This window comes from Musa acuminata, chromosome BXJ1-6, assembly GCF_036884655.1.
Source record: "Musa acuminata AAA Group cultivar baxijiao chromosome BXJ1-6, Cavendish_Baxijiao_AAA, whole genome shotgun sequence".
Lineage (NCBI taxonomy): Eukaryota > Viridiplantae > Streptophyta > Magnoliopsida > Zingiberales > Musaceae > Musa > Musa acuminata.
In genome coordinates, this window is record NC_088332.1 from 38,837,189 (window position 1) to 38,856,013 (window position 18,825).

The 18,825-nt window shown below is 40.4% G+C and overlaps 2 protein-coding genes across 2 annotated transcripts; one reads left to right on the plus strand and one right to left on the minus strand.

Moving 5' to 3' along the window:
- Positions 1–273: 273 nt before the first annotated feature.
- LOC135676882 (UDP-glucose 4-epimerase GEPI48-like) lies at positions 274–9,790 on the minus strand. Its single transcript, XM_065188559.1, has 9 exons — positions 9,333–9,790; positions 7,855–7,904; positions 6,453–6,588; positions 4,927–5,028; positions 4,616–4,843; positions 3,824–3,905; positions 1,639–1,721; positions 1,444–1,535; positions 274–1,193 (listed from the first exon to the last, which is right to left on the minus strand). Exons 1-9 carry the CDS (start codon positions 9,696–9,698, stop codon positions 719–721), a joined length of 1,614 nt encoding a protein of 537 aa, XP_065044631.1. The 5' UTR covers positions 9,699–9,790; the 3' UTR covers positions 274–718.
- Positions 9,791–14,091: 4,301 nt separating this feature from the next.
- LOC103989148 (cytochrome b561 and DOMON domain-containing protein At3g61750) lies at positions 14,092–16,443 on the plus strand. The gene is made up of 4 exons (XM_009407918.3): positions 14,092–14,552; positions 15,020–15,425; positions 15,624–15,910; positions 16,020–16,443. Exons 1-4 carry the CDS (start codon positions 14,394–14,396, stop codon positions 16,275–16,277), a joined length of 1,110 nt encoding a protein of 369 aa, XP_009406193.2. The 5' UTR covers positions 14,092–14,393; the 3' UTR covers positions 16,278–16,443.
- Positions 16,444–18,825: the final 2,382 nt, after the last annotated feature.

An 18,825-nucleotide genomic window follows, 5' to 3' on the forward strand; every position in this document is an offset into this window, starting at 1 on the left:
CAAACAAATGCCATCTTGTAAGACTCGCAGGTAATCTGATTGTGGATAGTATGCAATTGCTTGTATATACTGTAAATGACTTATAAACACTTACTTCAACCTTGTTCAAAATCCAGACATATGAATCCTTCTCTGCGTTCGATAGACACAACTGTGCACTGTGAATATAACTCGGATGTCAAAACAATCGCTTAGTATCCTAATGAGAAAACATGTCTCTGTCCGAGCACAACAGAAAACTGGCATTGATGTTGGTGAAATGCATGCGATAGATTAGACAATCAAAAAGAAAATTTCACCAGTACAAATATCATATACATCAGACGATCAAATTTGACATACAATGATGAAATAATATACATCCTCATAACACATGTATGACATCTCTTCCTCCTCCAAATCCATATAAAATATCTGCTAAGGTAGCTACTTCTGGTTAACTATGGATAAAGAATCATCAGCCATCCCCACATATAGGGCTTAAATACCAGATCTTGTGCTAGTCTAGCTGATATATGCCAACAAGGGCAACAAATAATGGACCTTAAAGAGATAAGCAAGGACACCTTTAACTATAGTACCTCTCTAATGATAGAAGCATGATTATTCACAAATAGACAGACATCATCTAACTGAAGAATCATATCAGCTGGGCCTATGCCAATTCTGTATCAAGCTTTGAATTAGTAATCTTTCTTCATCCGCTAAAGAACTAATGCTATTTGGAAATAACGTGCTTTGCATTAACAGTTGTAAGAGATCCATAAGTAGGGTGCTTTCCATTAGCAATTTTAGGCGATCCATAAATATGATACTTTCCATTGGTAGTCTTAGGTGATCCATGAGTAGGGTGCTTTCCATTGGTAGTCTCAGACAATCCACAAGTAGGGTGCTTCCAGCTAGCAGTGTGAACCAATCCATAAGCAGGATGCTTTCCATTAGCAATTTTAGGTGACTCATAAGCGGTGTGCTTTCCATTAGTAATCTTAGACGGCCCATAAGTAGGATACTTTCCGTTAGCAGTCTCAGACGATCGCTTCTCATTAGCAGTCTCAATCGATCCATTAATACTTTCAGATGATCCATAACCTAATTGATTTCCGTTAGTAGTCTCAGGTGATCCATATCCCCATGGATTTTTGCTAGCCCAGTTCCATTGATCTCGACACATCTCTTCTATCCCATACTTTGCCCTGCACAAAAGCCATCATCAGCCACCTGGACAAGAAGCTGGTCATAGTAAACTAACTTTAGACAATAGCTCTCAAAATGCCATTCAATTTCAGAAGAAAAAAGGTTTTGTTGCAACCAGAAGATAAGAAGTTAACTGACAGAAACAATGTAGAACTAATTTATGAGCATTTTCAGTACACTCAGGCATGTAATGGAGAATAATTTTGGATGAACTGAGGCATTTAATGGTAAAAGTATGCCACTCCATACCTCCAATGTAGCTCCTTCTCTGCTTTGGTGGTGGAAGCATAAACAACTTCAGCATCACCAGGCCGCCTTCCAGCTATGACCAAAGGGATTTTCTGAAAGGTTCTTAGAGGTCAGAAAATAAGGAAGACGAAGTGAAGGTAGAAACTGGGTATTAAATAATTGATATGGAATATAATAGAAGACAAACAGTAGCACCTTCCCAGAAGCCTTTTCAAATGCTGCCACCATTTCCAATACAGATGTTCCCTTTCCGGTTCCCAAGTTATAGACTTCACAACCTGCATCTTGTAAAAAGTCTTCAATCACAACACAGAAAGTGCCGTCTTGATTAGCTATTAGAAGTTAACAGATGCATCATTTATGGTGATCACATCCATTGCTGGACTTTTTTTGGAAACAATTCAATAGTTGGACAAAAAGAATGAAACAAAAAAACAGGTCATCAGTTGTTATATTTACCTGCATAACAACTACAAAGCATCAAAAGACAAAGATACTAGTACATACTATTGCACATCCCATGCCGATCAAATTTGGGCACAATTAGAGGTGCACGCCTGGGAGTAACATGAGCTGATTCATGTAGGTGCACTGTCTTGAACTAAAGCACATCATGTGCTAACACATCATCTTGCCTTTGATATTTATATGCATGGCACGCAAGACCAGCAGACTTTTGCATGCATTCTCAAAACTTAGAAAAACCTGTTTATTTTTAGCTGCTTAAAGCTTAAATTTACACACTGTAATAAGGAAAGAAGAATGAAACCTTTGCTACATCATCATGCCAGATCCATTGTTCTAATAGCTGAAAATGTTTTAATCAGCTTATCATCCATATGCTTCCGAGTTAGTATTCTTCTATCTTAACCCCGTCTAGGGGCATGTTCAGATTATTGACCAATCAGATTCTCGCGGCAGTTACCTTTCCGACAATGCCGGTCACTAAGTTCATCAAAGAGCTCGTGTATACAATCCTAGGCCCATATAACATTTTTAGATATCACCTTCCATTCTAATGTGACCAACAATACATGCATGCTCAAAAAGGCAAAATCTTCCTAATGCACAGCCAAATTAACCATATGCCTTTTTTGTAAGGTCAGATTTTAAAGGGAGCCTACTCAATGAAGTGTCTTCACACAACCAACTTATTTGACATGATCAAAATTCAAAAACATCTGGAATGATGATACTTTTGTACAAGGATTGAAATATCGTATCATACCGGAGTTTCGATATTTGCTCAGTACGGTACGATACTGTATACTCTCTTAAACTATCTCAAACTCTTTTTTTCTCATATTTGTGCTCTCCTAAATTCTACAAAATAATAATTTGTAAATTGAATCGAAGCTAATTTGGGAAGATTAAGAGGAAGAACTTTCTAATCAAAAGGTATGTTTATATAAGGACAATCCGTAATGGACTGAAATACGAACCTTGCACAAGATATTCTTCAAAACCTGAAAAAGATATATGATACTATTCTTACCTAATTTACATTAATTTTGCTAAACTTATGCTATTACTATATTTATTTCTAACTTAAAAACCCTATCCTAACTTTTTTTTTTATTTTTAAGTATTTTCAGAGGGTTTTACACCTAAATTAGGTGTACCACTCAGTACGCCCTTGCGTACCGCTCGGTACATGGTGTCGTACCATACCGAGCCAACCTCGAAACACTGGTACGGTACGGTATTGCATATCTTGGCTGACGGATCGGTACGTACCGCCCAGTACTATTCGAAATTGCATACCTTGCTTTTACCGTCTTGGAGGAACCAAGTCAATTAGATTTAGCTAAGAACTGGCTGCTATCAAAATTCATGCTAGAAAAGAAGAGGTTAGATAGAACTGGCTGCTATTAAAATTCATGCTTGCAGAAACTTTAGATATGTTTTTATTTATTTTTGACATTAACAATCAATTAAACTTTAGGTCAATGTAGATAATTTACACTTAAAAATATAGGTTATGGGTCCATTCCTTTCTATGATACTTCTCCAAGAGGGATGGATCCATATTGACTTTTTTTCCAATCAATGGGTTCACGTCCTCACCTCCCTCCTTTTTTCTGCTCTTAACATTTCATTCAAAATTAAGTAACAGAACACACGATGATAAATACACTTGGGACATTATGGCTTGTTGTTGTAGTATAATGATAAATACTAGTAACAAAAAATGGCTTTCATAATTCATTATTTTGATACTATGTCAATGTTTAACGATGCTAAACTAGATTATATAAGTTTATGTGGGACGTGCAAAATGCATAGATTCTTAGCCAAACAAAAAAAATATGAGTTATTAAACTTATTAAGCCAACAACAAAGTACTAACATCATGAAATTAAGTGCTATTAATACACACCTACACGAGAGCCTTCAAAGAGCTTCTGCAGGGCTGCAATATGTCCATCTGCTAAATCAACAACATGGATATAATCCCTTACCTGGAATCAGAATGATGTCCATAAATAACAGAAAATGTTATTAAAAAAAAGATAATTAAACAGAAGAAACTTTCTGCACACAGAAATTAGCAGATTGCAAGGCAGACAGAAGACTGAGCAAAATAAACATTTTATAGATATTTAACAGGAAATCGAGAAAATTATTAGTATGCTACATGCACCCATCAGAGTATATAGCAACACAAAGTAAACAAAAATGATTATAAGCAAAAAAGAATAAGAGATGATGTGCTCATGAAAAAAGAAAGGTAAAAAGTAGTTTCATGAATGTGTTATTAGCCCTCTAAGCTTCCTATTGAAATTGCAAAAAAACCTGATAGCATTAGGAAAAAGTGTGTTCCAACACAACCTATTGTGACTGCATAGACATTTAGGACATTTATCAATAGCATTAGGACACACGACATTGATTAACTTAACAAGTGTTTAATTTTGGAGCAAAATTTATGTAACATATATCATAACCTATTTATAGCTTCCAAAACAATGTTATGGTGTTACAGGCGTGCTGCATCCTAATCATTCTCAAACACCAATCATTTATATCTGCTTGAAAATACTAATGCCCTCATGTGTATGCCTAAAGGCTAGATATGCCAAAATTAAAACTGATGTTTCCACTTTCCAGAAAAAGATAATTAAATGAAAGCTTGAAGCACTATACAAGATTGTGTCTTAAAGACCAGTACCCCTGTGCCATCTTTGGTTGAATAGTCATTTCCATATACTGTGAGGGCAGGTCTCCTTCCAACAGCTACTTGCTGTACAAAAGGCATGAGGTTATTGGGAATTCCACAAGGATCTTCACCAATGTATCCACTGGAATGAGCTCCAACAGGATTGAAATATCTTAATAGAATCATATCCCAATCACTGTCACCTTGACAGATATCACGACAGATATCTTCAGTCATAAGCTGCAATGATAATTGCAAGAATGATTAATTCAGACAGTGGGTGCATAAAATAAGAAACCGAGAGGCAAAGATGAAAAAGAAACCTTGGTCCGTCCATATGGATTCATTGCACATAGAGGAAACTCTTCTGTACAGGGTACTTCCTTGGGCCACCCATAAACAGTGGCCGATGACGAAAAAACTAGCTGAAAAGTATAAGATATCAGGCATCCATATGGTTCTTCTGTTCAATATAGTCCAGAATAATGTTGCACATGCAGTATTTAGGATGAAATTCATATATGTAAAATAGATGAAACAATCTTTAAAACCTGAATTTAGGAAGTAAACACAATGGTAAGTCAAAACTTCCAACTCAACTTATATTAGTATTTTATGGAGAACTTCAACAAAGAACACTAAAACTTTAAAGTTGTTAGAGGTGGTCGTCAATACACTCAAGCTACAACCATCTAGCTTCCTGACATCTCTAAGGGTCACAGTCGAAGTGACTGCTCAAGCACCTAGATAGAGCCTAGCCCCCATCGTGCTTTTCCTCCTTGGGTGGCTGATTATGTAATGCAAGAATATGTTACTAAAGGGTCAGAATGAGGTCAACATGTACAAAATAATATGTTATAGATCAGGTACATATAAAGAAGCTGTTCTACATACTCATGTGACAAATAATAACAATGAATGCATTGTTTTGGTTAAGTTTATGAATATTATTAGACATAACACACAATATTATATCTTAATTATGATGCTTATTACTATGCTTCTATTTGTACTTCTGCTTTTATTTACGTTAGTATCTTTAGATGCATACACCAACAAAATACCTGTAGATGATGCTTAGGAAAGGATTCCTATGAACTCTGAGGATCACAGAAGGAATTAGTTATGTGGTTGGAGCTTCAAAGATTAAAAACTTAATTCCAAATAATTTATTATAATAATTAAGCAAGAGAAATACAGATGATCATATGTTACGTCAGAACTTATCTTCATACATGTTAGTACATACTATTATAAAAGAACACAACATCTGCACTATATTTAAATGTTATATTCTGGTTGTATGTATATCAAGGCCTTCCACTTAAGTCTTTTAAGGGGTCATCACTTATAAGCACCTAGGAACCTTGACAGTTTTAACCAACTTGCAGGAAATGACTCCATTCGGGAAGAGAAGGGAAATGAATAATAAAGTATAGTACAAATGGAACATTAAGCAAAAGTAGCATTATTTTAAATAATAATGTGAAAAATGGTACTTTTGATCGATCGCTTCTATCTATGGGAAAATTATGAAAAAAAATTAATTATTGACTTCAAGAATGAGGCATCTAGCGGGATAAAATTTCTCTTAATGACATCCTTGGATAGCTAGATATGTACCCCACAAAACCAATTGATAATCTCAGATTTGCTTCAGAAAGTTATAAACTCATGTCATTAATAACAGATATTTATTAAATAAATATTGAACTAAATGCTGCTAATGCTTGGTAAAGGTTAGTTTGATGCACATGATTGTAAAAGGCTATCTAATATTTTTTTTTTCATAATGCGCTTCTATGAGCCTGCATGCCAAATATATAGTAGACCACAGTCACCACACTACCTTTTTACATCCGTTTGCAGCCATTACTTCAAAGAGATTTATGGTACCAATGAGGTTGTTGTTGTAATAAAGTAAAGGATTTTTAACACTTTCACCAACAGCCTTTAGTCCAGCAAAGTGAATAACAGCATCAAACCTGCAGAGCCAATTCTGATCATGTAATTAAAAATCTTAAAGTATAGCACAAATAATTATAGAAGATCAGTAATGGATCTTCGAATTGGAAAAGTCTTTCGGCACAAAAGAAAACAGTAAGCAATTAGAGATCTAACTTGTATGCATACTTCGCTTGATGACAGAAAATCTCTATGTTTCTTTATCTTTCAATATAAAATTATTGTTTAAAGCAAGGTATGCAATACCGTACTGTACCGGTGTTTCGAGGTTGGCTCGATACGATACGGTACTAATGTACCGAGCGGTACACCAGGGCGTACCGAGCGGTACACCAGGGCGTACCGAGCGGTATACCCTGGTGTACCGAATAATTTTATATATTTTTCTTCATACTGTAATACTGTAGCACTGCTATAATGTAATACTGTAGCACTGTAGCGGTACTGGGCGATCCGCGTACCGGTATACCGTTGGACCGGTATGTATCGCTTGTATCGGGCGGTACCATTCGGTACTGCATACCATAACCGTGAGTGCCTTATTCAGGTACATATCAACAACCACGTTTAAGCAAAACCAGATAGCCATCAACATTTATGTACCAACCATGACATTTCATCAGCACTCATCATTTGTAATATGTGGTTGTATATCAGCTATTTCAAGACTTTGATAAACTAAGACAAATTACTAATAATGGGAAGGAAAAGCCAATTATACAAAATAACAAGCTTAAATAACTATTAACTGTAGAATGAGCCTGCATTAAGTTACCTCCAGTTCACCAAATAGAATTCAGTAAACAACTTATACACAATCAACTTATACACGAAGATAATGCACCCAATTGACCAAGAAGTAACCATGATTTTAAGGACAAGACTATGACTCTTCCATAGTCACAATGAAATACCTAATTTTCCTCACTTGCTCAACCAATTACCGAACTCCCACAACCATTATAAAATGAAAAAATAAAATAAAATCCAAAAAATGCAACTCATCATGGAGAAAACGGGAGGGAACAAAATCTTTAATGTTATTAAGGCATCCCAAACAGCCATCAGTTGTGAGATCACCAGAAGAGAAGGTGAGTTGGATATTCTAAAAAGAAGACAGAGTATGCTGCATAGTTCTTTACTTTCGTGAAATTCCAAAGTTAATATAATATACATGAATATTTAAAAACCTATCTATACAATTTGGAATAGAGAAAGTAAAGGGAAATTTTTTGAAACATAATAGTGAAGAAATGATAACAATGTTCACAACGAAAGAACCTTACTTGGTTGAAGAAAAAACTGATTCCAATGCTTCTCGGTCTCGAAGATCAACCTGCAGCAGTACAGATGTATTCAGAAATGGAATCCATATATTGGGTCTTGCTGTTTTCATTATCAATCATCAGAACCAGGCTAACAGGAATTTGACAGCAACCAATCATGCATGCCTGTCGAAGCATATTCCTGATGAAGTTTTGTTACTCGTTTATTTCTTAGCTATTCAAATGTTAGATTCTGCAACTTATGAAGATAATCAAAGAGTTTAGTTTGTGTAGACAACAGGGTTCTAACATGGACCAGGATTCCAGTCAAGAAAGGATATTCAATTATCAACAAGAATGCAGCATGTACTCAACATCATGATACAAAGATAATGGTTATCATTTGTTCAAAGAAAAAAACACTATGTCAAGTATAGAAACCAGTAATATGGGAAGAAGTAAAGCTGGTTGATCTTCTGATGTCAAACTATATCTGCAGGCTGCAGGTAATGCTTTCAAGTTAATAAATTTGTACTCTTTATAAGAAATGACCAATATTGTCATTAAATGAAAACTTATTACCAGTAAGCATGGTTGTTCTGGACAGAAGAATCCTATGTTTGAGAAAGTTATTGATAGTGCTCTGTGCACTTATATGTACAACAATGTATCTTTATAGTTAAAAATTGCAACAATTGGGATGTCAGGTATTATTAAATGTCGCTTTATACCTCACATGTTTTGCCTATATCCTGCAGCAGCAACAGAGATTAAAACAGATAATAAACTGTAAATAGAGGGAACTGCAAATGCTTGTGACGGCATCATGTATGCCTAAAGGTAAATAAATGCTGAGTCAGACCAATAATTTTACCATGCTGAAATTCTCAGGGAAATTTGTCAAGCATAACCGTTTGGACGATTCTGGCAATTGGTATTACCAGTTTATGATTCTTATAAGATTTGGTAGCAATTTCCAGGTTCTTAGATTCCACATAAGGGTCGACAATACGGTGGTCTGGCATCTAATATTTGACCGTTTACCTAATTTGATGACAGAGATGTCGCTATTTGGCTCCAAATAAGCGTTCTAGATACACGGTCTAGCATCTAAAAACTTGGCTGTTTCCCTAATTTGATGAAAGAGATATCATGACGCACGAACAAGCACCATTCAAGAAACCCTAAATTATAAGTCCAAGAGTGAACCCAAAATTGCATAATAATTAGGATCTAAAAATTAACGGTCACAATCTGGAAGCGGAAGCAATCTTCCAATTCATAATGCCAGGAATATACGACAAACGCAATATGACGTTCGCGAGACGGTGGAAGGAGGAGCGCAAACGGGAACCGTATCATCTCAAACGAGAACCAGACCGAAAAAAAATATAATCTTGGCAATCAAGAAATAGTTCCCAACTCAGGCATCGAACAAACCATCCCAACACTTTTAAGAACCCCAAATCTGGATCTAATATACCGAGTCAGATCAGTACCCGATGGAAGGCGAGGTTCTTGCCGAACTCCCCCGCGAGATCCCTGACCCGCTCGACGGCAACCTCCGAGGAGTTGTTGAGGCTGTCCAACACGACGGCCCGGAAGCCCCCTTTGAGGAGCTGCAGCACCGTGTGGCTGCCGATGTACCCGGCGCCACCGGTGACCAAAATGGTACGCGCGACGGCCGGCGGCGAAGGCATTGGATCGACGGAACGACGAAGGCGGACAGCGGAATCCTCGAGATCCGGGGAGAGGCACGCGGGGCGAGTGGGAGAGGAGAGAGGAGGAGAGACGGAGGTTTGTAATTGGGATCCGGGAGCGAGGGAGGGAGGTATATATGCCCGCGGGTGATCCCTAACCGCCATGGTCACCGAGCATGGGCTGTCCGCGAACACCCCAGGAAGCGTCAACAGGAGAAAGGTATTCCCGTTCCTACTTCCTCCCTCAGCGGGAATTCATCGCATTTCGACATTATTAAGATATGGAGCGGCGCACGTGGCGCCATGCGAGTGGCCGACTGCGGTATTTTTACAGCTCGTTTCTCGCCAACGGTCGGGACGCCAGGAGCGCGGCTCAGCTGTCCGGTCCCAGACAGGGCATAGCTTTCTCCGCCGCGTGGGGCCACGAGGTCGGCGTCGTGAGAACGAGGGTGGACGCTCGGACCACACACACCGAGTCAGACCCGATTCGTCTCAACTCGGTACCGAGTCAAAGGCGTCCCGCTCCCTCGGGGAAATAGCTGACGACGCGTGTTAACGAAACGTGTTGTGGCTCACGTATTTGACGAAATGCCGACGTCGTGGTGGCGGTGGTGGAGTTGACGGAGGAGAGGACGTCGCATAAGGGGGGGACAGTGGGGAAGGACCGCCAGGCGCAGCCGGGGCTACCCAAAGCCGTGTAGCGGAAGGCGAGCGAAGAGCATCGACACAGCCGCACACGCCGGCCGATTCTTCGATGGAAAGGTAGCCATCACATGCGGTCGGCTCTCAGGACCTCGAACGGGCCCGTGGATCATTGATTCAGATGCATCTCAAAGTACGTCACAGGGAACCACCAAGAAACGATGGGTGGCTGCATTCCCTGGGCACATCACATCCACTGTTCTGATCTGGCATGGTTCGTAGAAGACAGTTTGCAGAGCTGGAGATGAGGGACCAGCCGAAGGGAGAAAGAACTCCCCGTGACGACACTCGAGGAAAAAGCAGAAGGTTAAAGAGATGGTACGGAGCGTCGCGTGCGTGAGACTCGGACTTGCCATCGGCACACGTTCGCGCCCGGTCAGATACCCGAGAGAGGTTCCATAGGCGTAGATTTGGCTCACATGTCATGGAGACGTTTCAGCACGAGTTGTTATGATAGGGAAAAATCAACTGGAGCGGATCTAAGTAGAGAGAAGGGTTGACCTGAAGACGAAGACTTTCCATGTAAATGGTCAGTGCACATGTGCTTTCCACGTGATGCATTAAAGGGCTGCACAGAAATTTACGCACCATAATATAATAGAAGTCAACTGCAAGAATTTTATTGGCGACGGCTTGAGTTATTGTCTGAATTATGAGTCATTAGAACAAATTGCTTGGTCTGAATGGAAAGGAAAAGTTACGGGTGACTTGAAGCTTCAAAGCAATACCTAATCGATCAGGAAAAGTTGTGGGGGTTCTCCAAACCATTACATGGTCAACGTTGTGGATCGCCAACCCTGACTTGAAGGAGACCAGCCAAACTCGTGTTGATTTGGTCTTCAAATCCTTTGTTCTCTTAGTTGGTGAAAGGTTTGGTGTGTGTTCATGGACAAGCAAAACTGTGGAATGGTAAACCGAGTCAACCGAGACAGAAACAAGAGGATGCCATAGTGTTTTGTGTTGCGCCATCAACTAAATGCACTTATGGCCTTTGATTTAGTATCGCATCAACCTTTGACTTGAGCCATGGATCTATACTTAGTCTCCGCCTAGTTAAGATTCTCTCCTTTTCAAGGAAGCAACACATGCAAGCCCTATGGAAATGATGAGAGAGGAGTACAATACTTAGTTCTCAATCAAGAGAGTCAGAAGATGTGTGAAATCTTCAGATACTCGAAGTCAAAGCCTAGTTTGTGCTCATTATTCTGCCTAGTCAAGAACTATTGGATTCTACTGAACACCATCCACTAAAATAGTGACTCTTTTATTGCACTTCACGAAGGAAGAAATATATATATATATATATAGGGTCCAAGCATTACTGGAACATGCATGGTTTGATTGCGATCAATCTGTACAACTAACATCATCCTCATCCACTGCATGATTCGATTATGCTCTTGAAAGAATGATCCGGTTGTCATGCCTTGCTGTAGCTGGTTGTCCATTCCCAAGTTACAGGGTTGTGCAGGCTGATGTTTGGTTGCTAGCTCCAAGATTAGCTGTTGACAAATGATGAGTTCATCATGTGATGATTCCTCAAGTAGTCATTGCAATCATAAGGCAAAGGTGTTGGACAGCTTGATCCTAACTAGGGAGGATGCTTCTGGGGATATCTTCTGCGATAGAACTAATGAAATGGATCTTGAGAAGCATTTGTCAGAGAGTGGCGATTGGATTTTTGCACCTTGTTCCTTGTATTTGAAGCTAGCATCACTGATTGGAGTGGCAGAACTAACTACTACTGCTTTGGAATATTAATGTTTCTGGCAGGCATTTAATTAAGAGGGTCAATTATGAGTCATTGATGTTCTTGGTAGATGCATAGTTAAGAGGGTCAATTATGATTCAAGAGTTTCTTGCTCCCTCTAAACCAAGAGAGATTGGTGCCTTGCTTTTCTCTTCCTTTTTCTCTTCTTATCATCCGATCAAGGAAAACACATCAGTCTTACCCAAGGAGATCAATTCAGTATCTAGGCAGATTCATGCTTCAAAGATGATTGGATTCGAAAAAGAGATACAGATCTGATGAACATCAACATGTCAAATCGACGATCAAAATCAGTATTAATGAACGGAAAAGAAAGAAGGAAAGGCATTTCAGTGATCTACATATGTGCAAATGCCGAGCAAGACAATTGGGTGGTTGCACTCTTCATTCCAGGTAGAGGTGCAGTGTGGGAGTGGCAAAATGGCTCGGCCCAAGTGTGATTCCGTCCCACGGTCTGGCGTTGGCCGGCGCAGGGCAGCTATCGTGTGACTGCCTTCGATTTCAAGCCCATCAAGAAGGCCACAAATTGCGCAAGCTTTCCTCCATTCTTGCTGCTCCTTCACTAAGCATCTCATCTCCTCTTCCTGTAGCTGCACACTCCATTTTACCTACGATTCATTGACATGGTCTCACAGACGATACATGTTCTTATCAGCGTTACAACATCATCGTTTTCCCAACACTGTTGGATCAACGGAAGAAACTTGGTCTCGTGGTCAGCCACTGCTTTACCTTGCTCCTTCTGCTTATGGACACCCCGATGTAAGTGCCCCTTATATGTTTGTTTAAATGTTCATGGAGGGTTTTTGCTATTTAACTTGAGCTTTGGAAGTTTGCAAGACACGTAGTACATTGTTTAGCTAACAACAAATAGCCATATAGATTCCACCATCAATTATCAAGGATAAGATACATTTTAGTCACATGAACACAACATACATAGCTGTAGCAGTCTGATGAGTTGGTCATACCAGATTTTGGATGACTCGGACGAAAACAATTGAGGAATCAATTCCAACAAAATCATAAGTTGCTGGGCGAATCCAAAATACTGGAAATACTTAAGCCCAGTCTTAATCGGTGATAGCTTTGATGTCTTGGTGTGGTGAGAGTGAAAGATACTGGAAGGTGAACAGCTGACTCGTAAAACCAATAGGCCTGCTTGGTATGCTTAAGACTGTGAATCAAATGTGGGTGGCATGATCAGAATTGTCAAAAAGTCAACATGGGAGAAATCTTGATCATGGCTACCAACTTTGTCTGTGAAACCTGTGAAGGTCAAATACTAAATTCTTGTCAATCCAATACCTCCTCCTATGAAAGCTTGTTAAGAGCTGTGTTAATGGCCTCCCTGTGATACTAATGAGAAGAATGTCCACCGGTGAAGCTTGAATCCACCCAGAGACAGTCTGGCTATGTAATGTTCTTAGATCTCTAGCAGACTTAATAATGTTCCTTTTTGTTGGCAGGTCATATGCCAGCTATAACTAGTTTTAATAACTTTCAGATTCAAACTGTTGGTTTTATTTACTCACTGTAATGTATAATATATGACCAATTGCAAGTTCTTTGATGGATGAACTAAAGTATCTGCTTCAGACTAATAAGAGCTGATCATAAAGAACCCATGCTAGATGATGTGATCTCTGGTTCTGTGACAGCCATCTGTTCCATGTTTGAGGAGTTGGAAATGATGCCATCAAGCTCGTGGTTGTCATCTATTCATTGCCTACCCTTTTTTCTCCTGCTAATAGATAGAGACTTCTCCAGAAAGCATGTTAATTCAAGCCACAACTTATATCACAATTGATTGAGTTGCTCAACCACTTTTTGGATCAGTCTGAGCCATGAAATGCATTGAGATATCCTATTATTTTCTCTGTTTTCACAGTACTAGGAGAAGGAAAAAAGTTGGAAATGGAAGATACTTCCTACTAATATGAGCAGTGTAACTCTTTTTTTTCTGGGTAAGAATAACTCGGAAACAACTTGGAGTAGGATGGACTCTGCTACACGCAATCCTCGTCATCTCTGTAGTCAGTGAGGCTTGGAGTGTTCTTAACTGATAAGCTCACCCACTCCACCCACTACTTGCCTACTTTTAACTGCTAGTTTATGTTCATATGGATAATCTTTTCCCGGTCTTCCACGCTTACAGATCCGGAGACACCACATGCTTCTCGGTCCCGCCACCAACTACTATTCCACTCTAAAGAACTCATCCATGGCACCTCAATCTTCCTCTTGGAGAGCTTCGGGAGCACGCCAAGGCAGCCCCACAACATAATTCTCTCGTTTCTCCTCTTAGCTCTCACTGCTTCTGTTCTCCTTAGCTCCCCTCGTCATCGTCTTCTTCTTCTTCTTCTTCTTCTTCTTCTTCTCTGGCAATGGGGCACGATTCGCTTGTCCTGATCATTGCTCTGGGGCTTGTAATTGGGACCGTAGGCGCGCAGTCGGATGGCTGCGGTTCGGAACTGCCCATTGCTCTCAGCAGCAACTTCTCGGGGCTCTCCTGCAAGACTGTCTGGAATAATTTTGTCCTCAGGGTAAGCATCGCCGGAGTTCTAAATCTTTTCAGCTTTTTCCTTGCGGAATTGGATTAGTTTTTCCTTTTTTTTTTTTTTGAGATAGAGGAAAATATTCTATGATGCATCTGCAGTCAACCAAATTTTGATGTCGAGATCTAGTTATGTCCTGATGAAATCTTGATTTCAGAGAGTATTGGTAACATAAAAAGGAAATCTTGATGCTTTTTAAGATTTGCTCATCAGGATCTCTTTCTATGATAAGAGAATCTCAAGCGATTGGAAATATTTGCTGCTTTATTAGTGTAAATTATTCCCAAGTAATTCATGCTCTAAACCCTTAGTTCTTATCATCATGCTTCCATTTTCTCATTCAGTTTGATTCTTTTCATAGAGCAAGAGCTCCCCGACTCAATTCTGTACTCTCGGGACATGTAAAACTAGAGCATGCACAAAGTTCTCATTTGAAACAATGTTGATTGTTGCAGTACTCTCAAGACCAAGACAATGTTCTGAGCATTGTATTGTCTACCGTATACACCACTGGCTGGGTAGGCATAGGATTCTCCAAAGATGGAATGATGGTTGGCTCCAGTGCTGTAGTAGGTTGGATGGGAAAAACCGGTCAACGACATATTGAAAGGTTCTATCTTGGTGGTCAGTCTAGCTCAGCTGTCCAGGTTGACAAGGGAGAGTTGCAATTCTCTACTGCTGCTACTGCTGGACCTTCAGTTCTTGTTGAGAATGCAAAAATCTATCTGGCATTTCGACTGAAGTTTTCTGCTCCGGTCACTCAGCAGAAACTCATATTCGCTATTGGATCTGCAATCCCAGTCAACAATGTCCTGCAAATCCATGATGACAAGACATCTATCCTGTTTGATTTTTCATCAGGTTTTTGTTGATACTTTTTCATGCTCTGTTGTTCTCCATATATCATGAGTTCAGTTTGCCAGATGTAGAATTTACATGCATGCATTCACCAGTAAAGCACATGTTGTATTCCATCATTAGATACAATGCAGATAATGATTGTAGACAAACGGCAACTTAGATATTGAGCTTACGATGTTGTGTGTACTTCTTTTGCAGGTACTTCATCAGCTTCTTCTTCCTATCCTACCCAGCTGAAGAGGACCCATGGAGCACTAGCAATATTTGGGTGGGGTGTTCTGCTACCGATAGGGACAATCGTCGCAAGATACTGCAAGCAATGGGATCCTCTATGGTTCTATCTGCACACAGTCATCCAGTTCATTGGATTTATCATTGGTCTTGCAGCAGTGGTGACTGGAAAATCACTGTATGACAAGCTGCATGCTAGTGTCCACACTCACAGAGGCCTTGGCATTTTTGTACTGGTGCTTGGTATTCTTCAGGTAATCTATCCAAATTCACAGTAATGTTCATATTTGTCATCTGTGAGAGAGAGAGAGAGAGAGAGAGTGAGAGCTTTCCATTGTCCTTCTAACATCATCTAACGCGCAGGTGTTGGCCTTCTTTCTACGACCCGACAAGGATTCCAAGTACAGGAGGTACTGGAACTGGTATCATCAGTGGGTTGGAAGACTCGCTCTGTTCTTCGCAGCAGTCAACATAATTGTCGGGATTCGAGTTGGAGGTGCAGGGAGTTCTTGGAAGGTTGGCTATGGTTTCAATCTTGCCCTCCTGATGACAGTGTCAATCATCTTGGAAGTCTTGCTGTGGACAAGATGGTCGAAGAGAAACACTACTCCGGTCTTCTAAGCGCGGCAACCAGATGATCCTCGTATTGTCGTCGTAGTAATTTGATGATGGTTGTTCTTGTTTGTCACATACTTTTGCTGGAGAATCTAGAGATCAGTACCCATCAGCTGTCTCAGGAAAACATTGAGTTGCCATATCCAATGGAGGAAACATGTTGTTTCGATTATTAGAATTGGTTCAATGTGCTCGGACATGTCACACAAGCCTATTTTGATGACTATAACAAAACAATGGAAGCCAAACAGGATCACTCTCATGCAAACTAGAGATTGATAACATGCTTTCATCACTATCTCAGAAAAGAAAAAGAAAGAAGAAAGAAACTTTCTTTTGTCATGATCATTATTGGATAGCAGAATCATCATAGTTTTCCTATTGGTTTCTATTAATATATCTAAAACAAGTTCCCTACAAACCAATTATCCATTAATTTATTGAACTTCAATTACTTATATAAAAATATTTAAGTTAAATTCTAGTCTTATGTTCTTCTCCTCCATTCACAAATAATCGTTTCCTACACAATCGATAATATAAATTTAGAATTCAAACTTATAAATATCTATACTCATCAAATCGTTAAGACTATCCGAGCCCATCAGAAGTAGTCTTTGCTTGCATTTGGGCCTTCACAATCCCCACCAATGTCACCATTATGAGTGCAAATGGGTAGCTCCAAAGTGTCGATCAGGATGATGTGAAGCTGTCGACACACGTCGACACCTCTCCTTTTCTACAGAAAGGAAGGCATTGGGGGGTCCACAGCTGTCATGTTCTATCAGTCTTACTAACCAAATAAGAAACTGTAAGAGGCACCAAATTAAGCAGAACCAAACAAGAGTTGGCTGGTGGACGAATCGCGAAGAGTTTTTGCCCACCCAAAGCATTTACGGTAGCCTGAATGCGCACATTTTGTAGGTACTACTGGGCATGGACGAACAACACCGATGGACTGATGCGTCGACGACAGCAGCGCATTCATTGAACGGGGAGAAGATTAGGACCGAGAGAAAGAAACGTGCAACCAATGCCTCGCGGTGAGTGGTGCTGAAGAATGGAGACTTGTAGGTAAAGGCCAATAGATGGTTTGGTATCTTGGAAGAGTCCACCCAAAGAGATAAAAAGGCTCTCCAGCTGTTGTCACCTATTCAAGAAGAAGGCGATGGGTTCTTCTGCCACAAAGCTGTTCGATCGTTGTCGTGTTGGGGCCACAGCTCTCCCTGGCATCTCTGCAACTTATGCTTCCAAAGAACAGTGGAGCTGTCGATGGCGCACTCTGAGAAAGCGAAAGAGGAAGCAACACCAGCGTCGAAAAGTATTCATCTAATTAATACGGCGCATGTTTGATGAGAAGGCTGCAGATGAAGCGATCATGGCAGCAGCTATGGAGTCGAGAGCACACCTCCATACGGCGCATGTTTGATGGCACCGTTCCCTCACGTCTCTGGTGTTGTCCCTGTCGCCCATCACAGCTTATCTTAAAGTGGCCTGCCCTGTTAGATTCCCACTTCTGTCGTCCACCCTTTTCCTTCATGAGCTCACGACCTTTGTCTTCTCCCTTTTTATGTTTTCCTCCACTCATGACCACCTTTGTCCTCTTCCTTTTTGATCGCCAACCCAACAAGCCATGGGCAACTGCAACAAAGCTAAAACCAGCAACCAAGACAATCATGAAAGCGGTTGTTGGTTCCCAGTGAACGCACTGTTCTTACCATTTGGGTGCTGCTTTACCCACCCATCCATGGAGGGGAAGCACGTGAAGCCAGTGGCCTCACACGACCATATTGGAGGAAGAATCTGAATCTTTTGGACGAATTGGAGGACAGGATGTGCCTTCTTTTTGTCCATCTTCTGCTTTCTAGCGTTGCACATCTGTTGGCTTGGAGCTTTCCACAGTCACTCTTTTGTAGCTGCATGTCCCCTGGCCATTTCTTGCCTCAGCCGTCGATTCCATGGCCCTACTCTTCTTGGTAGCATTAAGCCTACTTTATTCCTTCCACAGTAGTTTAGCACCGAAGTGGACTCGATTAGGAATTAGGATCCTACAAACATCTCATTGTCGGCCATATTTAAGTACTAATATGATCTTAGCTAAGATAATAACCTGGATTATGTCAGGAGATGGTGCTCTGTCAGCTATCTTTTGCGGTTCTCATTTCAAACTAAATAAATCTGCACGTCAAGCCAAGTAAACAGACGATGTGTACATCTGGGATGATAAGGTGGATCAGATCGATCACAAGTTTGGAGCATCTGATTCGAGACGCGAGTCAATTCTCTCTTCAGATGTTGCTGAGGTGATGATGTTAGATGACCAAATGCATGATACTGACAGCACAGGTAGCAATTTATCTTCCCCAAATGAAGCTTGGAGGGTCAATTGTAAGGCCATAAACATACTGATCAGAAATAGAAACCTGCACATAAGTGGAAGAACTAAACCTCAAACGCATCACTGTTTCTGGTCTCTGTCCTTACTGTATGATTGAACTCTGCAACCACCATCGATGAGGCAGCCTTGTGGTGGTAAAACTATTCTAGCAGGCAG

What these genes read in the sequence shown, in the direction of transcription:
- LOC135676882 (XM_065188559.1), bottom strand. Translation starts at nt 9,698, where the DNA reads ATGGCGGTTAGGGATCACCCGCGGGCATATATACCTCCCTCCCTCGCT. An exon ending in CAACCAAAGATGGCACAGGG is followed by an intron (nt 3,906 to 4,615) that starts GTACTGGTCTTT and finishes TTCTGATTCCAG; the next exon opens with GTAAGGGATTATATCCATGT. An exon ending in GAGAAGGAGCTACATTGGAG is followed by an intron (nt 1,194 to 1,443) that starts GTATGGAGTGGC and finishes GCTTTTGTGCAG; the next exon opens with GGCAAAGTATGGGATAGAAG.
- LOC103989148 (XM_009407918.3), top strand. Translation starts at nt 14,394, where the DNA reads ATGGGGCACGATTCGCTTGTCCTGATCATTGCTCTGGGGCTTGTAATT. An exon ending in GGAATAATTTTGTCCTCAGG is followed by an intron (nt 14,553 to 15,019) that starts GTAAGCATCGCC and finishes TGATTGTTGCAG; the next exon opens with TACTCTCAAGACCAAGACAA. An exon ending in CCTGTTTGATTTTTCATCAG is followed by an intron (nt 15,426 to 15,623) that starts GTTTTTGTTGAT and finishes CTTCTTTTGCAG; the next exon opens with GTACTTCATCAGCTTCTTCT.